This window comes from Python bivittatus, unplaced genomic scaffold, assembly GCF_059951505.1.
Source record: "Python bivittatus isolate LINGU-HERP-01145 unplaced genomic scaffold, Pbiv_v1 ctg000980_np1212, whole genome shotgun sequence".
Taxonomy (NCBI): domain Eukaryota; kingdom Metazoa; phylum Chordata; class Lepidosauria; order Squamata; family Pythonidae; genus Python; species Python bivittatus.
This window is the reverse complement of record NW_028277125.1, coordinates 13,611,701-13,632,646: the sequence shown is the minus strand read 5'-3', so window position 1 is coordinate 13,632,646 and position 20,946 is coordinate 13,611,701. Positions and strand designations below refer to the sequence as shown.

Sequence of the window (20,946 nt, the reverse complement as noted above, 5' to 3'; positions counted from 1 at the left end):
GAATATGCTGAAATAAAATCTGCTGGGCACAAACAGAATCTAAGCAAATTTGACAAGGAAACAGAGCACAGTTAGAAAAACAACCAAACCAGTAATTAATCAGCTAGACAGCTTGCGAAGGAACATGATGGATCCCCTATCACAGAAATCTTTAGAAGAGTGAGAACAAGTAAGTATTGTGGCTGGGGAGGGGAGGAGAGGGAGGCAGAGGGAGGTAAAGGATATGCCATAATACAACAGAGATGCTGTATTCGGTGAAGGGGTTTATCTTTGAGGACCACGCCCTGCTTGTTACATAGGAGTCAAAGAAGAGAATCATCTCTCACAGATATGAAAAACTGCAATGCTTGATAACTTATTATCTGCCAAGGAAATGTAACACTCCCAACTTGGGAGCCTTGCTTTGCAAGAGGAAAACCTGGTGGAGAAGAAGGGGAGGGAGAGGATGTGGGGTCTTAGGTGAGAAAGATTTATTTGTAAACCTAGCGCATGTAAGCTACAGTTAGCTTGTGCTGTTTCTGACCCTGCTGTAGTCAGAGTGGCTGGATTCTCATCCCAAGGCTACCGTATATTGCACCTTCTGGAGTTAAAAACCCATTCTTGCACACTTGGCAAAGTCATGTAAAATATTTGGATGGGAAAGCATGAGGGACATTCAGACTATAGACTAGACTGGAGAGTCAAAAAAATACTGCAGAAGCAAAACAGCAAAACACTAGTGAACTGCTGCCAAGGAACTTCCATGGATTTATCCATGTAATCACCAGGAGTTGAACTTGACTTGAGAGTGTCTTTACCACTCAGAGTCAATTGTGATTGGAGTGGCATATAAGCCTAAGAAAATGAATGAATGAATTTCTTTCTCTTATCTATCTAAATTCCTGCCAAACTGGAATATTGCCTTAGTAGCAAGGACAGTCAAACAAGCTCAATTTTTATTGATTCGCACATCCTTAGCTTTCAGTTCTGGGCTGCAAAAATCAACAGATGCCCAGAAAACTCTGTTGGCTGCCATGTAGTGGTTCTTCAGATTTTTGTAGCTCAGCTTTGGTCCCCCTCCCTAGTTCTCATCCCTCCACATTTTACTAGTCCCTAGTTTTACCAACTTGTCCTCCTGACTTCTGCTACCCAGCAATCCTTTCTGGTAGCTCTTCGTAGCTATGAATTAAATACAGCATTTTTGTATCATCTTGTATTCTGCTTGTGCTTCTTGGCTGACGTAGCCCATCCTTCCCCATTTTGGCTGCTGTTAATTGATGGAGTATTGGCTCAGAAATGGGGTTACTTCCATGAGGGACACGAGGTAAAGACGCAGTGCACAGCATATAGTTCTAATCATATTACATTATCACATAGCACAAAGGTAAGAACATATTAGATGACAGCAGAAGAGAGGGGAGGAGCAGGTGAAGCTGGACCCCCTGATTTTCTTCCTCTGATCAGAGAACTTCAAGAACTATAAATACGTCTTGCTTTGAAAGTGTCTATCTAAATTTTTTAACAGAAGCCTAATTTGAGGTATTAACATAACAAATTTTCCAAGAATACATGGAGATAAACTGTATCATTATCCTGTATTGTAACGTTAAGCTTTTTGTTGGCTTAAGCACATCCTTTTAAAATAATGACTGTTCCAACTGTTTTTAATTTATTGTAATTTTTTAAAATCATTGCCCAATTTTAAGGATGAAAAGGCAGTTAAATTTTTAATCAAATGAGCAAATGGATGAATAAAGCCACCACTTAATAACACCTATGGATTCTAGATTCTTCATGTGAAAATCTGCATCATAAAAGACAACTGGAGGCCTTTGGGATATTGGTTTTTAAGCATCAAATATCATTATGGATAGGTCCTACATCTTGACTTTCACATGAGAGCAATTGTAGCTCATCCTTTATATAGTAACTGGAGGACAACAATTTGGGAAAAATTGTGAGGTATTTATTATCTAATGCACTGCTTTCGCTTGATCTGGCCAACAGCGAATGTGATATTAAAAGGTGTTGGCCTATTCAATCATCTTAAGATTTACCTTCATGTGGTCTGGCAAATTCACCCCTCTTCTATCATGATTAGCACCAGTACTTTCCCTGGTTTAGAGCCACTTTTCCCTTGCCACGACAGCCTTTTGTCCTGAAAGCAACAGTTGGATGATTCCACTTGATCAAGGATCAGGCAGTAAATGAAATGGCTTTACAATGGTCTCTGGCCAATTAGCTATGATTAAATGGCAAAACCACTAAGGCTAAGTGTGGTTATTTGAGGGTAGTGTAAATCAATTATGCCACAGTCTTAAGTATCCATTGTTCAGAGTAACCCATTACTGTTCCCACTATTAAGAAAGCACACTAATAGCAGCCAAAAAGAAGTATTTTTTTTTCAGCAATTTTTGGCAAAGCACACTTATTGTTTTCTATTAAAAACAGAGAGGAAAAAAAAACAACTTGTGACAGTTAGGCATAAATTTTCTCAGTGTTAGAGTCCTTTTCTATGTCCTTTCCCAAATCTCTGCAATATTTTTCTCAATAGCTAGGTGCAGGGTTTTTTTTATAAAAGAATTCAGAAGTAAGTGGTTGGCTAGCATAAAAGAATATATAATCAGTGCTGTTGCTCTGGTTACACAGAACCATAAGCATACAACGATATGACATCTTATTTTTGGCATTACCTTAATGTTGAGATAGTATATTAATGAATGCTTTCGGACTCTGAAATACTGTTTACTTTGAATGAAATGGCAGGCCTCCAAATGAAATAACGCAAATAGAAGTGGGTCTTTTATATATTTCCACATGGGTGTCACATAGAAATTGAAGCTGGCCCCAGTACTTTTGAAAAAACCCAGCTTTTATTGTGATTAAAGCAGATATGTTTCTAGCCTTAGGAGAGAATATCACCTCACTTCCTTCTTGACCCTCTTTTCCCAATTTCACCTTGGCTTGGAACATATTATTTGGCCTGGAAATGTTAGTTAATACAGTGTTTCTCAACTTTGGCAGCTTTAAGATGTGTGGACTTCAACTCATGCTGGCTGGGGAGTTCTGGGAGTTGAAGTTCACATATCTTAAAGCCACCAAGGTTGAGAAACACCAAGCTAATAAATTGGGGCAGTCCTTTCCATATACAGAAGTGAACTTGCATCATTGTTGATAAGAATCCCAAAAGCATCAGAAAAGTCAGTGAATCTGCAAAGAATTTCATAAATCTGTGAAATGCTTTGCAGCATCCTGGTTTGATTCACTGCATTGGTCTTTGCTATGATATACAAATTGGCTTCAATAGGGTGATTCAACAGACATTTTATTGGACCTCAAAGCTTCGCAGAACCCTATTTTTCACTGCCTTGCTGTGGCACAAGCATTTTTTGCGCTTCCTACTATCTTTTGGATTCATCCTGACACTAAGCATATTAAGAACCTTCCTTCTTCCTTTTGACAAATGTTCAGACAGGGCATAAGGAATAGAGCATAATGAACTCTCTTCTATTTCACTTGCTCTTTTGTCAGTTCTCTGAATTCCATTTATAAGCTTCTTTCTTCTTCCCTCTAATGGTATAAATTATAGCTATGACTCACTACTGTCTCTTTCTCTGCCCCTCCTCTCTTCAGACAACTTTTCAACAATTAACAATGAAATTTCCTTTTATTTGATACTATAAATAAAATTTCCTTTGCCTAGAAAAATAAATCTTCTGGAATTGAAAATAGTTTGCAGTTTTCAATACACGGACTATTCTTGAAATGGTGGCTGGACTAATAGTCTGAGTCAGTGAAAGGCAGCCTCATGTAATCACAATAATATCAATTCCCAGGATATCATGTAGTTGTTGCATAGCATATTTAACCAGATCAGGTAAAAACATAACACATCCATTTGTACACTGTGCTAAGTTTTGTTAATGCAAACTCCATTAGGATTTTTATTATTTTCCATGCTGTGCGAATCCTAAAAAAACCTTGAAGACCTAGATGTTCCTTCAGGCATGGGGCCTGCAGGTTGGGTGAGGCCGTCAATAAGTTTTTTTCCTTGACATGATTGTGGATGTATGGATTGAGTTACAGTACATTGTCCTTGGGTGCCATTACTCTGTCATTACTTTTCATTATTATTTATTATTATCTTATTGCTTTGTCTCTGTTGGTTTTTATAATATGTTTGCCACCCAGAGTCATAATTGTGAGATGGGTGGCTATATAAACAGACAAATTAAGGGATCAGTCAGGTTTAAACATCATGAGAAACCAAACCAAACGACAAAAGGATACATATAGCAGCTGAAAATAGAAACTGGGCACAAGTCACCAAGAAAGAATCTATCTATCTATTGATTGATCAATCAATACAGAGGTAGTGTGTAACTGTAGAAATTGCACTAGGAAGACTTAAGTTCATAATCAACTATAGTTGGTAAAGAACAAGAACAACAAAAAGGGTTTCTTCAGGTATATTCAAGAAAAAAGGAAGAGAAAAGAATGGCTAAACCAGTGTTCAACAACAATGAAAACCCACCATCAAAATGCTAATAGGTAGCAAAAGAAAGTCACAGCTACTCAGCTCCTAGCTCAGTCTTTTCCAACAAGAGTACATGAGTTCCATCAAACCACTGTGATGGTCAGAATGAAGAGGCAGGGCTGAAGCTTGAGATTGATAGAAATGTAGTATAGGAATCCTCTTCACTTTGAATGCATTTAACTCTGCAGGGTCAAATGAATCCTCTATTAGGGTACTGGAGGAACTTGCTGATAATCTGGATGAATCTTTAGTATTCTGAGAAATTCTGGAGAACAGGTGAGGTGGTAGATGACTGGAGGAGAGTAAATATTCCTACATTCAAAAACAGGAAAAAGGAAGATTTGGGAAACTACAGACAGAAAAATATAATAATCAGATAATATAATAGAGTCACTGTTATCTCACATGGTCCAGATTTTGCAGTCCAGATGTCAGTAGTAGAAGGAATGAGAACTGCTAGATATATACATTAGATTTGAAAGAGGCAAGGGCAACTGAGGCACACTACTAACATCTGATGGATGTATATATTGGTTTATTGTCTATACAAAGGCTTTTGACTGTATAGACCTCAAAGAACTGTGGATATCTCTTAAAACATGAGTATTCTAGAGCTACCACATGTACCTATTGAAGAATTTGATAACATATTTAACAGAATAACAGAATATGAAACAATAAATTGTTCAAAATTGGGAAAAGAGCATGCCAAGGTTTTATACTGTAACCTTACATAACTTATGTCAGAATAGATAATAAGAAATACAGAACTAAAAGAAATGGAAATTGGAATTAAAATTGCTGGGAGAAACATCAACAATCTCAGATATGTTGATGTCAGTTTGATAGCCGGAAGCAAGGAAGACTTAAAGAATATCTTGTTCAAGATGAAAGAAGTGAGTGCATACCAGTCTGCTGCTTAATATTAAAACCACTATCAACAGTAACAAACTAAGATTATGTCAACAGGCAATGCCAATCCTGTACAAATAGGAGAAGAAGAAGAAGTCGAAGCAGTAACTGAGTTTATCTTCCTAAGCTCAAAAATTCACGGGAATGGTGATGATGGCCGTGAAATAAAAATATGTTCTGCAGCTTGGGAGAATGATTATAACAGAAGCAGAGAGATACCACATTTACAACAAAGAGATATTGTCCAGGCCATGGTATTCTCAGGGTAACATGCGGCTATGAAAGCTGGACCATCAGAGAGGCTGAGTGAAGAAGAATTGATGCCTTTGAATTGTGGTGCTGGGAAAAAAATTGCCGAGAGTATCTTGTGCCACAAAAAGATTAAATCATTCAATACTAAACCCAGACTGCTAACTGAAATCACTAATAATGACACTGAAGCCTAAATATTTTAAACGAATAATGTGAATGCAAGACTCACTAGACAGATCTTGATGCTTGAAAATATTGAAGACCATTGAAAAAAAAGGCCAACAGAAGACATGGTGATTAAATACTATTACTGATTACTATGGTTGTTCACAGGCTTTGGTCAGAATGATGAAAGTAGCATCACATGCTCATACTACAAGCTCCACCCTTTCATGCATGCCTTGAATGTCATGACACAAGTTCAAAATGGGTTTTGTTATTTTGCCTCCCCTTTCTTCCCGTGGCTGCTGAGGTGGATGACGTGAGCATGAGCTTACAAAAACTCAAATGTTTTTGAGTTACTCACTGACAATCCTGGTAAATGATGTCTATTGAGTCACAAGGAGTTGGAAGCAACTGAATGACTGAACAGCAGCAGTTTTCAAAATACATGTTGAAAATTGCCTTTGGATGTATTGAAACTACAACAATGATGTCATTTCATTCAGGGATGTGTGACATCTGCTAGATAACTAGGTCTTGATCCATATAATGGTTTGAAAAGGGCAAAGTAGACTGCTCCTTGCAAAAGTCAACTTTTGCAGAACTTTTTTCTTGATGAAGCAGAATGTTTGACTTGCTATATGGATAGTTTTCTGGCTGGCAAAGCGCAGAAGGGAACTTCAGAAAAATTGAGCTGAAGCTAGAATACTGATTTTTGTCTATGTGTGTGTATGTTTGTGTTTCTATCAATGTTGAAATTTTATTATACTCAGTAAAACTGAATTATGTGTCAGGGTTAACAATCTTGATTTTTCCCCTTAAAATTAGTCTTAGGAAAAAAAAATCTCCTTCATTATAAATATGTTGCTGCCATATATAATGGCTTTGTGATTGATAAGTCCCAGAGCTACCTTCGCTGGCAGTCTTTTAAACACCAATCCTTCATCTGGGTTTGAAGAGCAATAGGGGCACCTCCCTCTTAGTTAGGCTATCCATTTTTACCTGCCAATACAGTTTGATGAGCTTGCTGGTATGCTGGTCTCTTCCTCCAGACAGCCAGTACGTGTAGTCAGCAATCATGGTGCTTCTAGTGACACAAATGGAATTAGCAAATGGAACATATTAAAGGGTAGCAAGAAGACAAACAAGAATATACAAATGTAATGCTTATGACATAAAGGCCCATGGTATATAAACCACCAGGTCAGGAGTTGGGAGTTCTCCTGTACAAAATCTGTTCCATTGAGTTGGCTCTGTTGCCCTGCCCCATTGTCAACTCATATGAAGGGTCCAGAAAGTGCAGCAATAAGACATAACCGAATGGGTATCTACTACACTTGCTGACTTGATGGACAGGCTTTGTCTTTTTGTCCTCCTAAACTAGAGAACCATTTCTGGCTGTGTTTGGACAACCTGGCTAACTTAAGTCAGAAGCTGTCCTGAGAAAAACTCTGTGTGCTGGTGGCACTCAGTCACAGCTGTCCTGCTCAGATTGGGAACAGCTGTCTTTGATGGCCTCCTAGTAGTTGGAAGGTTGTCACTGAACCACTGGATTTTCCATGATGATCCAAGTAATGTTAGCACAACCATGGATAACACCATCTTTTCTTTCCCTATACCATCATCCCATGGCAGGGGCAAAATGTACAATGGAGAGAAAGACAGAGAGAGAGAGAAAGAATTCTTAAAGGAAACCCATTTCTTTAATCCATGATTCCATCAGGAACCAATTAAGTATATCATGTGAATATAGTAACTGGAAAACAGGAAGCTTCCTCACTTTAACATTCAGCAAAATCTGGCTGTGAGATCCTGTATCTGGGATCTTAGTTCAGGGACTTCTGGCTTAAGGGAGGGTTGATGGTTGATCATCTCTGGTTTGATTCTTTGATTCAAGATTAAATTTTGCACCTTTGACATCTTTATTTATTTTTATTGTATTTATGAATGTATAGACTCCTTCAGTCTACAAGGAGGGTTGCGCCCCCTATTCCATATTGTCCTGTCAAAAAGACTTTGGATAACTGTGGCTGAACACAGACTAAAATAGGAATGGGAACTATTAACCATGGGCTGTAGAAGTCCCCTGGGTTCTCTGATTGCACTGCTAATTTTACCACCCCAATTTGCTGCTGAAAACTAACAGTTATGCAATTTTCCACAAGTGTTCAATGGGAACAATAAACCTCTACAATCCAAAATACCCCTTTTTCCAAGATAATTCCTTCCTCCCCAGAAAATCCTGACCTGGATCACTTCACAACATTGTTCTGTTCAATTCTGACACCTAGTCACCTCCCCCAGTTGCCCACATCTGCAAAAATACAGCTGTTTATAATAGTGTGTATTCATAATTGTCCTTATCAAAATCAATAACCTCCATGGAAACACAGTTTTATGAGATAGCAATGATCTGAATCATTATTCTCCTTCTTCTAACAGTTAGTTTTTCTACATACATTGTTAATATACAAATATGTTATCTGCCCCCCAAAATGTTTTATTTTGCTTCACTTTAAAGTATTTAGGGACCCTTGGCATTACATACAGGCAGAATTTTTGTACGCATAGACACACAGTGTGATAATGATGTCAGAGAATATCTCTGTATTGTGGCAAAGTCATATGTAGTTCACCTTTGATTATGTTACAGTAGTAGTTATGGAATGGACCAGTAGAAAGATGGGAGAAAGATTGCAGATTCTGCAACTAAGTGAATATGCTTTAGTATCCCAAGTGTTGTAACAACTGCCAGTTCCTCTTAATAGGCTGGGAGGATATTAAAAACTATTGTGCAGTGGATATTAATGCAAGCTTTAACAGACTTCAGAAAATCACTTCGCTTTTTATGGTAACTCCTCCAATACTTCTCTCAGTTCCTCTCCCTCTGGAGGTTCCAAATCCAATTAAATGCAACTAGATGTAATTCCAAATTGTCACTTTAGTCAATTAAACATATAATAATCTTGTGTGCCTAATTACTAGCACAAAAAGTTTATTTGTTGATGTTTTTCTATCAGCATGTAGTTGCCCATTTCTCTCCTGCCCACCCTGTTCCATCACCAATATATTTATTGCTCCTTGACATTACTGTAAATTGGCTGTGGAAGTCTCTCTCCAGTTACATGTGTTAAAAAAAACCTAATCCCAGGCCAGTAGTAATGCCACTTCAGAACATGTTTTCACAAGCTGCATTATGTTCTTAATGAGATATGGCCAAATAAAAATAAAGGAAATGGAGGATTTAAATCACAAACAGTTCAAAGTCATTCGGGTGTAGTGGAAGAAGAATGCTGCAGTGATACTCTTGGATAGCCATTCCCAATATGGCAACTTTCAGAAGTGCTTCACCTCCCACTCAACATCTCCAAAAGAAAATTTTGGGAGTTGAAGTGCCATGTATCTGGATGTTGGGGAAGGTTGCTCTGTAATAAGATTGGGAAATAGGATCCCTCCGCTACAACTTCCAGCAACTTTAGCCATCTTGGCCAATGGTGGGCATGCTGATGCTCATACATAGGTCAGCAACTCTGAGAGATCCATGGTTCTCCTTGCCTGCTCTATCTATGATTTATGTAGATAAAGCACCACTTTGCTAGGAGCTTTAACTGTCACAAGTCTCAAGTGAGCCCTGGCAAAACCATTTAATGAATTTTGGTCTGGCAGAGATAAATTACTATAGACCCAATGCAACCAAAGAAGCTTTGAGCACAGCTGGGGGCCTAGGAAAGCTCGCCATCGAACAAAGGAGGAATAGTCCATTAATGGTGTGGTTGGGAGCCATACATTCTATCCTCTCTGATTCCAATATGCACACTAGGATGGGCTGTGATCCCCAAGAGTGACCCTAGCAGTGAGCCCTTGACAATGCTGTCACCATATCCACCATGGTTTGCCTAAGGTAGCAACAACTAGACTATAGTATCTCTGAACCTGCAAACTCAGAACAGTATTTGTTACATCATATTTTTGCATGTCAACAGCTGCATTCCAAAAGTAGGCAGGGCCAGATCCATGTAGGGGAAAGAGTACAGGAGTTCTCAGGGTTGAAATGGGGGACTTAAACATCTGCAATGCTAAACTACCCTCTCCAAATCCAAAACAGATCCCAAATGTTTGGCCTCACCCAGATGGAATTAACTTCATGGACCACAAAAGTGCTAGAAGCCTCATGGAGACAACCAGCAGGGTAAGATTATAGTATTGAATTCCAGATAATTGGCACCACATAGCTAGTTTTGTTGATGTTGCCACATCCCTGAAATGCGCATGAACAGTAATAGATAAGAGCAACCTCATTAAAATGCACTGATAATCTTAAACAAGACTAGTAGAGAGAACCTGATATAGTAGACTTGAAATGAAGTAATAGACTATACATGTATTGTCGAAGGCTTTCACGGCCGGCATACGATGGCTGGTGTGGGTCTTCCGGGCTGTGTGGCCGTGTTCTGGAAGTTTTGTTTCCTAACGTTTTGCCAGCACCTGTGACCGGCATCTTCAGAGTGCAGGAGCACAGACAGGAGCAGTTCTCTCTGTGCCCGAGTGTGGCACAGAGAGAACTGCTCCTGTCTGTGCTCCTGCACTCTGAAGATGCCGGTCACGGGTGCTGGCGAAATGTTAGGAAACAAAACTTCCAGAACACGGCCCGGAAGACCCACACCAGCCATAATAGACTATACGTTTGACATCCAAGCACGATAAATACTGCATCATCAAAATCTGGCTTGGTTCATGTTTCAGGATATTATATTAGTATGATTAAGTTCTAGTTTGGATGACCTAGAAGGACTCTGTGTTGGACCGTACACATTAAGCTATAATGGGGCTAGGTGGTTTGTGGTTGAGCATGAAGCTTTAGCATGTTGTATGGACCATGACATCACGTTAAGCCATTATATATATATATATAATATATATAATATATAATACATATTTTTGTTGGTGTTGCAGACACCTTGTTTATGGGCATTTTCTAGCTAAGTATTTTGGGTCCCAGCTAAGCACTTGAATGAAAGACATTAAACTCACAGATCACATCTTTAGATACCAGGCCAAAATGGCAGACTTTTTTTGGCATGCAATAAATGCCAATGAAACAATTTAGATGTGACTCATGTACCTTTTCTGCGCTCCATAGATGTCCCAAATTAGAATATGCAAAGATGAAGGAAAGTTTCAAGATGCATTTTAATATGCACAAACACTTCCAGCTGGCATTATTTGAGAAAACTGTGAGTTATATAAATTGTTGTTAATTCATTACACAATCTGACACTTCCAAAGCAACCGTAGTTTTAAGATATTAAATTCAACAGATCTGTAGTCTCAAATGTCATCTTTCTCTTCATTCATTGTGGAATGAATGTTATTCCATTGTCTCTGCCAAGTCACTCTGCTGTTTGCCAAGTGAAATTAGTTGGGGCAGCATAAGCTAGTGGCTTGCTTTCTCCATATTTGCTGTTGGCAGCGTAGGCTGCATCCTCTCATCCATTTCATTGATTTGCAAATGTAACATTTCTCTCTCTGTGTCTTGCAATAAAGCCATCCTACTCCTATAATGCAGGGTGAAAATTTATGTTGTAAGACAAATGGATCGGCCTCAGAAGATGCTGCTACAAATGGGTGGTCATTTTTATGGACAGAACCTGGATTTCTTAACAAATGTAGTTCCATCCTGCTGTTACCCTCAAAGCTCTGCACCTGAGAGACTGGATTACAGTTTCTAGTCTTCAGCAAGAAGTCAGCAATATGGTTCTCCTGGAACCCAAGACAATCATTCCTTTCCTGCAAAACGGTGCCCTTGGTTCCACAAAATGAAATTACAGTTATATGTTTCCAGATTACACATCTTAACCCACATCTCTTGTGAGAACCACATCTTGGGAAATGTTACTGATTTCATTTATTCACTTATCAAATGTATACCTTGCTCCAACCGATTGACTGTTGCTAGAAGTCATGTGGAAGGATGCCAAAAATCTAATGTAAGCTCTCACAAGGTTTTGACAAGGTATGTGAGATTGTGTTAGAGCTTGAGATATGTTGGATGAAATCCTATGAGAGCTTTATGATCTCACAGGTTTCAGGTAGTTTTGAAGAAGGCGCCTCAAAACACCACATACAATTGCAAGATGACTTCTTTGACCTGATCAGGTTGCTGCAGCCTGTCACTTAGTAACAATTTAGTAGAATCAAGAGGAATAATTATAATTAAAGTGATCTCTGAATTACTTCTTCAATGACTTATCTGAGATGGCACTCAGGTTCTTGTTTGTCAAGGGAAATATGTCTCTGTGCTATAGAGATGCCAATTTTTGGCCATAATTACAGAGTGGAAAGGCAGTGGGCATAAAATTTATTAGGATGAATGAAGGACAAGTGGCTGATTTCTCTAATTTTCATCAGGAGAATGACAAATTCTACAATTTCTAGACAGTAGGACTACTTTTTAGTGGTGGTAGTAGCACTGATATGAAAAGGTATTGAAGATGGAGTTCCTACTTGTTATTTTTCCTTGGAATGTAATAAAAATGTAGGATGCCAGGAAGGTGGGAGGCCACTGGAGTGAGGTTTCTACAAGGAAAAGAAGTCAGAATTCCCATATACTGTATCTCATGGCTTCTTGTACCAACTAGATATAAGAACACCACACTCCATCTGTGGGAATTTTTCGTTTGAATGAACTCTCAAAAGCAAACTTTATGTCATCAAACAATGAGAACCAGTGGAAAAAAAATGCGAGATAATTCTCCACTTGGGACTAATATTATTCTTCCCATGGGGTTTCTTATGTCCAGTGTGAAGCTAGACATCAGATTGATTTTTTTAATGGGTGATACATTTGTATGTTTGGAGTGCTTTGTGGACAGGATGGTCTCTGCTGAATTTATCTTCCTGACCCAGCCAAATATCCAGGTTGACACATGAGTAAATCCATAGGAAAGTCAAGATCCACTAGGAGAAACAAGATATCATTCACCTGCTCAGTTCCTAAATGGTAGTAGAAAGGCATGCATGTTCAGAATACTATCTGTGAAATGAGCTGGGGATGAGGAAAGGAAAAGAATATTTCTCAATGGCCATCAGGTTCAGTGGACTTTGCAATTTAACTGTGGGAGAATCATGAGAAACATGCTTACATAATCTTCTTTGGGTTTGTAATCGGTAGACATATCTATACATGATATTTAAATGGGTTTGATGAGCCTTTTCCAACCATGGGCTTGTGTGGGATTGAGGAAGGAGGCTTTGTAGCTCCCCAGATGTTCAGAAGTATCTACTTTTGTACATCTGAAAGGGGCTAGGCATGTATTTTTCACAAGGAAACCTGAGCTTAGTAGCTGTGGGAAGACAGAAATAGACATTTCTTGTAGTATCCAACAGATTACAGTATTCAGGTTTCTCAGCATAGAAAGCCTTCAGTGATAAATAGGTATAAAGTTGTTATCATTGTATTATATGGAGAAAGTTATGGAACTGTTTCATGGAAAAACTCATTACATTTTATAAGTACTGTATACCATACAGTCCATTGTCCTGTGGGAGGGATTGGGAATCTTGGGCAGATATTGTTGAACTTCCCATTGTCTTGAGAGAGAATGAGTGACAGAAATGATAGGGGCCCTAGTCCAACACCATCTGGAGGAGTAAAGGTTCAGTTTTTGGTTCAGTGTACTATGCAAACTCAGAAAATGGGTTAATTTAGAATTAGGTTAACCATGTTGTGTGAACCAGCCCCAAAGTAGTTTCCAAGTATCTGAGATCAACAACATTAGAATCTCAAAAAGAATACATTCAACAGTTTGATACAAAGAACGCTGGAGGTTGATTTAGCTTCTTACTGGCTCTGGAAAAAGAATTGATAGCCTTTTTTGTAGAAACAACAACAACTGTGTATGTTTTAGGGCAATAAAGTTTGATCTGCATCATAGGCTGTAGTTAATGGATTTTATTTGCTCTATGTCGCCACTGGGTGGAGTAAAGACCTATGATAGAAACCTATGATAGGGCATAATTACAAAGCTTGTATTTTATCTTCTTCAGTTCTTTTGCAGTTGTAGATGGATATGCACTTTTACTCAACAAAATTCTGTGTTGTGCTCCTGAGTGAAAGTTATAGCACGCAGATCCGGTTACAGACATTACACCTATGGTGATTAAAACAGGGACAGTTGGTCTGTAAAATAACTTTTTCATAATATTAATAATAATTTATTACACACCTTTACCAAGGCACTATACAAAACTAAACCCCCCCAAAACAGAACAGTTATAAAAATCCATGCAAAAAATTTAGTTTGCAACTCACCAACCAACCCAGTAAAACCAATATACACAACTCTAAAACAAACTGAACACAATAACTATACAAAGAAATGCCCTTTGTAGGCATACATGGATTTCTAATGTAAAACAAATGCAATCTGAAGACTACCAATCTTAATGAAATCAAGATAAAGTAACCAGGTTCTGCACTAATACATTAGTCAAATAGAAAGGTCTTGATTATGACTGATTATGTGCCATCAAGTTGTTTCTGACTCCTTGTGACCACATAGATAGATTTTCTCCATGACAATCTATCCCTAACCTGGTCTTTCAGGTTTTCCAATGGTGCACTCATCACCACTGTAACTGAGTCCATCCACCTTGCTGCTGATCATCTTCTCTTTCCTTCCACCTTTCCCAGCATTAGAGCCTTTTCCAGAGAGCTGGGTCTTTGCATAATGTATCTGAAGTAGGATCATTTGTGAGAACTCTGGGTTGATTTGTTTGATCATCCATTGGTTTGTTTTCTTGACTGTCCATGGTGTTCTCAGGAATCTTCTCCAACACCAAACTTCAAAGGTGACAATACTCTTCCTTAAAAGTCATCATACTTTCACAGAGAACTGATTCCAGGCTCATGGAGCCAGGTTCTACAAACTCCAAACCAGAAAATAAAGAGAAATAGAAGAGGAAGAGGAGAGAAATGTAAAGAGCAAGCATGGCTGTAGGGAGAAATAAGGCCAGATATATACTTGAGTGTGTGTGTGTGTATGTGTGTGTGTGTGTATGAGAGAGAGAGAGAGACTGGAGAGCTGTAAACATAAGCACCAGTAGTTTGAACTGGGCAACTGACTTGAAGAGCCCTATAATGTAATGAAACATGGATGTAGCATGAACAGCCTGAACGGTCCTAGAGGACAATGGCAGTAATCTAAGTGTAAAACAATCAAAGCATGCAATAAAGCCACAATCTCTTCCATCAATCCTTCCAAATTCTATAAATATTCATAAGATGAACATTTGTGACTGTTTTCGCAAAATAAATCAATAGGTCCAAAGTCAGCTGATCATCAGTCAAGATCTTGAGACCACAGGCAGAAGAAACTGAGTGAATGCAGGAGTCTGAAGGCAAATGGGAGGAAGCACAAAAGAGAATGGGAAGGATGATCAAGTCACAACACAACAATCTTGAGCAGAAGACAAGCTCAGGAGAGTTTGTATATACTAGAGCCAGTAATCAACAGCTACTTACTGATCTGTTGTTTTAATAGTGTTCTACTCTGCTATATATTTGATTTCAGAGGGTTTCATTTCATTTTTAAGCTATTTTTCTTTTTCTTTTTCTTTTTTTGCAGAAAAGCAAAATAAAAGTATTTCATTGGATGTAAAGTTAAAACTTGAGGTAACACTAGTTTGGATAAAGAAATGTAACTCTTTATCCCCTCACTCCGTCTTCTATTCATATCTAATGGACTTATTTTCATAGATCCTTGATTCTTTATTTGATGATGTGCCTCTAAGGGTCTGCAACTGATATCAGTAACTGGATGACTGGACGAAAGTTATATATTTCCTGATTACATTTAGGAAGCTTTGTTGGTTCATCCTAAGCTGCATCATGGCTATATCGTTTAGTATTTAACACTGATTCTACCTTTCAAATCATCTTTCCTTGGCATAGTTGTAGCAAGGTAAAGATTTCTTTTGAGGCAGTGACTACTTTGTTCAGCAAAGTATGGCTTGCAAGGTTCTGTGTAGCCTTATTTGGGCATTCAGTCTCTGACAAGTTCAAGATTACCCATCAAGATGCCTGTTCTGGGCACCAACATTTAAGAAAGCTTTGAACATGTTGGAACAGGTACAAAAAAAAGGCAGTAAAGATGATCAGGGAGATGATAAGTCCTATGAGGAAAAATAGAGGTATGTTTAATATAAAAGACATCTGAAGGAGATATGATAGCACTTTTTAAAGCCAGAATGCTGGACATGGAGCAAGCAGGAAGGCAAACTCCAGATGAACATTAAGAAAAATCTCCTAGTGGTAACAACAGCTGGATGGTGACTCAACTACCCAGAGAGATTATGGGCTCTTCTTCATTGGATGTATGTCTAGACAACCGTCTGTCAGAGATGCTTTAACATGGGATACAGGTATTGAGCAAGGGCATGATTTCAGTGGTTGAAATGGCCTCTTTCCTAAGATGGATGCAACTTTGTAAGGAATTATTGGATTTGATGACCTCAATGCCACTTCCAGTGCTATGATTCTACAATTTACGACTGAGGGCATGTCCTCACCATTGTTTAATTGATGGAACCCGGAGCGTGCCAACTCTGCCAGATCAAACTGGCCAGGCAGATACTATGGGGGACAGTTTTAATAGCACACAGCACTGGGGAAAGTGCTCTGAGTGCAGATTGTGACCCTGGATTTCTCTGGCCCTACTTGGGGCCTATTTTAACCATAAACCTTTGGTGGCAAAGCTTCTAAATCATACCTGCTCCTGAAAACAACTACTTAGATTGCAGCACAGAGCTTTTTCCTTTCTTTCTTTCCTTTCCCTTGCCTATGACTTAATGCTGCAGGAATATATTTCTGGCTGGCTTGAACTCTCTTTGCAACCTGCCAACTCATGAACCTTCATCATATAAAACAGAAGCCATTGAGTAGTGGCATAAGGGCTTCAGCATGCTGTTTGGATTATGTACATATTCCCAGGTGATTCAGGCAGGATATTGCTGGGACAAGATGCACAAATAAATCTCCTGCAAGGCACTAAAATATTAAGTGCCAGGACAAATCCTCTATTTTTCTCTCTCTGGTACAGTATTTGCCATTAAAATAGGAACTCATCCTGGAGTAATAAGCCATAATGTTTCTATTCCAAAAGCAGAACAGTCCAAGATCAGTGGCCAAGGGTGAAAACCCTAGATACTGTCCTTTAAAAATAACAACCCTTGTGCCATGCGAGAAAGGTATCACCTGTCCCAGTGCTGGCTACAACTGATAGATTAGGAGAGCAGAACCAAGCAGAGACATAACGAAAAACAGGTATAAAAGACAATACCATTGGCTTTGTTGAACACTTCTGGCAATCCAGGCAGGGATAAACCAGATACTCTGTTAACTCTGTCTTGGCTTTAAACATACATGTTTCGTTTTAAAAATGCAAACATCTGTCAGGCTTGTCCCCTTATATGTCTCGATCAGTGAGATTGCAGCATGCTGGAAGGGATTTTTAACCCCTTCCCCTCTTGTTGTTGTTCGGAAGCTGCTGCTGCTTGCTTGAGGAAGAGGCACGGGGCCATTGACGGGAACGAGAATTTTCCAGTTCTGTAAATAACAGCTTTGGAACAGTATTTATTGTCAAGATTGCTTCAGGGGAAAAAACATCTTCCTCTTCCCTGCCTACTGCAGCCCTTACAGATATCAGTCCTGATGCGTACTATTTACGTGTAAATATGCCTACACATTAACACCCGATTGAATCAGGAGATGTGGGTTGGAGGGCCTTCAGTTTATTAGCTTGAAGATACGCAAACCCCTTTGAGTCACGGGAGGGTGGGATTCCTGACTATCAAGAAAAAGAAAATCTGTGCAGCTGGGGGAGGGGATTTTGTAATAATCTCAGCTGAGCTACTAGAAAAGCCAAGCTGCATTGTATCTGTCAGTGTGTGTGTGTGTGTGTACATACACATACATACAGTATATATAAACACTATGCAGCTTGGCATAGATAGATAGATAGATAGATAGATAGATAGATAGATAGATAGATAGATACTTTTTTTTTTCAAATTAAGACAAGCCCTTCTGCCTTCTGGTTATAAATCTTAGTAAAAAATGATGATGATGAGGATTGTTAACTGTTTAATCTGATTAATTAGGAATATCATACCTGTCCACCCCCCACCACACCACCCCGACCCTCCACATCTGGTACTGAAGTCTCTAAGCAGAAGGAGTATGAGCTCATCTTGATTTGTAAAAAAAAAAATAAGTTCAATGTTTTATAGATATTAAAAAAACCTCTCATTCTCACCAATGGGCCACACCTCCGCCTCACGCCAACCAGAGTTTCAAAACAACTGCAGGAAGGGTTGTGTGAAGGTTGAGAACTCCTCCAATGTTTCAGTCGTGTTGACTGAGATATATAAGGGTGTAAACCCAGCAGATGTTGTTTGCATTTTGTTTTAATAAAGATATAATGTTTGGCAAGGTTGAAGGAAAAGGCAAAAGGAGAAGACCAGCAACGCAATGGATTGATACAATAACAGCAGCCATGGGTGTCACTCTAGCAAGGATTAGCTGCCTGACTGAAGACTCAGTTCAGGACAACTATTTACAGGGTTGCCGGGAATCAAAATTGACTTGATGGCAAATATCGTGTTATATCTGGGCTGCCAAACTCTGCATGGCCACTAGATGGTGACAAAGAGATACAGAAGACTCTAGTTCTTAGCTGCCATTTTTAAAAAAGTTATACACTCCTTCCTCTGTTGAAGTATCTCAAATAGAAACAGCAATAAATTATATAATAAATAATCATTAATACTGTATGAAATATTCACTTCATGTTGGGAGATAGGAGAAAGAAAACAATATATCCTTCAATATTCAGCCCTTGCTAAAGGAATGAGTGTTTAACAGGCACCTAAAATATGTTATAGGAGATGTCCCTTGAATTATAAATATAATTTTAATTAAATTCCATTTAATTATAAATGGAAACACTATCTTTGTGAACTAAGATCACCAAAGCAGACAAAATCCTGAATGAGCTAGCCAGATCAAGCATTATGCCATTCTGGATTAATGCTAAAGTGAAAACCTCATCATTTAATCTAAGACGGCATGCTGGCTGGGGAACTCTGGGAGTTGAAGTCCACACATCTTAAAATTGCCAAGTCTGAAAAACAGTGATCCTTAGATCATTCACATAGCCATGTTAATATGCTTTTCTCCCATCTTTGTGGTGGGAGGAAAGTATGTCAGATAAAAAGCTCCACCCTACATCCTATCTTTAGTGATGAATACTGTATGAAATATTCACTTCATGTTGGGAGATGATTAATAAATAGAAGCCTCACAGGTTGTAATTGGGTTCCTGTCTGGGGGCTTCTGGGATGTCCTTTCCTCTCCTATGAGCATCACCTACAGCCAATACCATCTTCAGCCCAGGTAGAGGATCATTTCTCTTCTTATGGGGTTTGTAATCCTGGAATGTTTTTGAAAAGCTCAAGCCATGGGAATATCAAGGTTGAAATTCTGACACTTAACAAACACACATTCTATGATTTCAAGCCTTGCCATGTAAGTCCTCTATACAGTATTTCTCAACCTTGGCAACTTTAAGACAGGTGGACTTCAACTCCCAGAATTCCCCAGCCAGTAGGTTGAGAAACACTGCTCTAGTACTTGGTTTTGGCGGGGGGGGGGGGGTTTAACTCTGCAGCTACTCCTTTATTTCCTTTTCTCCCTTTATTGGCCAAATGGAGAAAAAAGCTTGTGCTTCTGCTTACCCATGGAACTATCAACCTCATGGAAGACCTGCTTTTGGTCTTGGATGAAGTTCCTCTTTTCATACCCAACCCCCACAAAACAAATAGCTTCTACCATGAGGTGCCTGGTCTCTCCTGCAGCCACAGCCAAAAGCCCATGGAGATGCAGAGTCTAGGAACATATAGAGGGCAGAGGGAATGGCCTTGGAGGACAGGAGGAAGGCCCGCTATCGAGGCAATGGTCAGTTAAAAGGGGCCTAAGCCTGGGTCAAGAATGTAACTTGAGAAAATGTCTCAGACATGCCCTTCCCTAGTTCACATGAAGATAAAATGAAGGAGAGGAAGAACATTCAGACATGCAAGATTCTGTTACAATAGCTGTTACAATAAAAATAGCCCTGAGCTATATGGCATTGGTTTCTTAGTCTGGTTTTCCTTATAGGGCTGACAGAACCAGAAGTGAGAGGAGATCCCACTGCAGATCTGCTGGACCAATTGGAGCCTAACTGATTCCTGACTTTCAAAGGCTACACCTCCATGCATCCTAGAATATCCACATAGGAGGTTTTGTACCACAGTACCAGAGACAGCACCTCTTCCACTCTGGAACCCCTTGGAACAGCTCCAGACTGTCTTAGTATCAGGCTGACAGTGGAGGTTACATCATGAGGACACGTTCTTGGAAACAGTTAGCAGGGCATCTCCATACCATGGTAAACAGACTGTGTGGATGTAAGATCCATGAAAGCAGCCTTTTTAACAAGCTTGGTGAAGTAGAAAAGATGGTGCTAGTTGAGGTAAGTGAATTATCCCTTCCCCAAACTGATTTCCAAGGGAAAAATGTACTCTCAGCTCAGTCATAAATCATTTAAACACAAAAAATGTTGATTAGGGCACTAAGATATAAGAACAATGCTGGGAAGCAAGGCCAATATAAGATAAACCCATAAAAGTAACTCCCTGGGGGAAAAAAAAAACTATGCTCATGAAATACCGCCTCTTTATTCTCTCAAAGTACGTCATTGTCTTTGTAGTACTGTTCTCAGTACCTCATAGTTCTGCCCTTAGGACCCCACTATACATATGGTCAATCAATGTGTTGTAAACAATTTTATTCTGTCAATCATATGTATATTGTAATTTGTCCAAGTCTATACAAAGTGGTTGTATCCTCACCCTTTTGGGGGTTAGTCTCAACTGTCTCCAGTACATTTTGTGCTTCAATGAAAGAGTGTGTATGATCTCTATTACTAAAGAATTATTTGGAGAAATTTCCCCTACATTTGTATTTACAGAACAATTCACTTTCTGCTGTCTTCTACCAGACCCAC

The 20,946-nt window shown here is 39.1% G+C and overlaps 1 protein-coding gene across 1 annotated transcript in view; it reads right to left on the bottom strand.

Annotated features, from left to right (window-relative positions):
• Nucleotides 1–20,946, bottom strand: part of SPATA16 (spermatogenesis associated 16) — a 148,188-nt gene that overhangs the window by 55,615 nt on the left and 71,627 nt on the right. Inside the window, exon 4 of the mRNA XM_088132139.1 lies at nt 6,845–6,929. Coding sequence (XP_087988265.1) covers nt 6,845–6,929 — 85 coding nt within the window. The remainder of the gene's footprint in view (nt 1–6,844; nt 6,930–20,946) is intronic.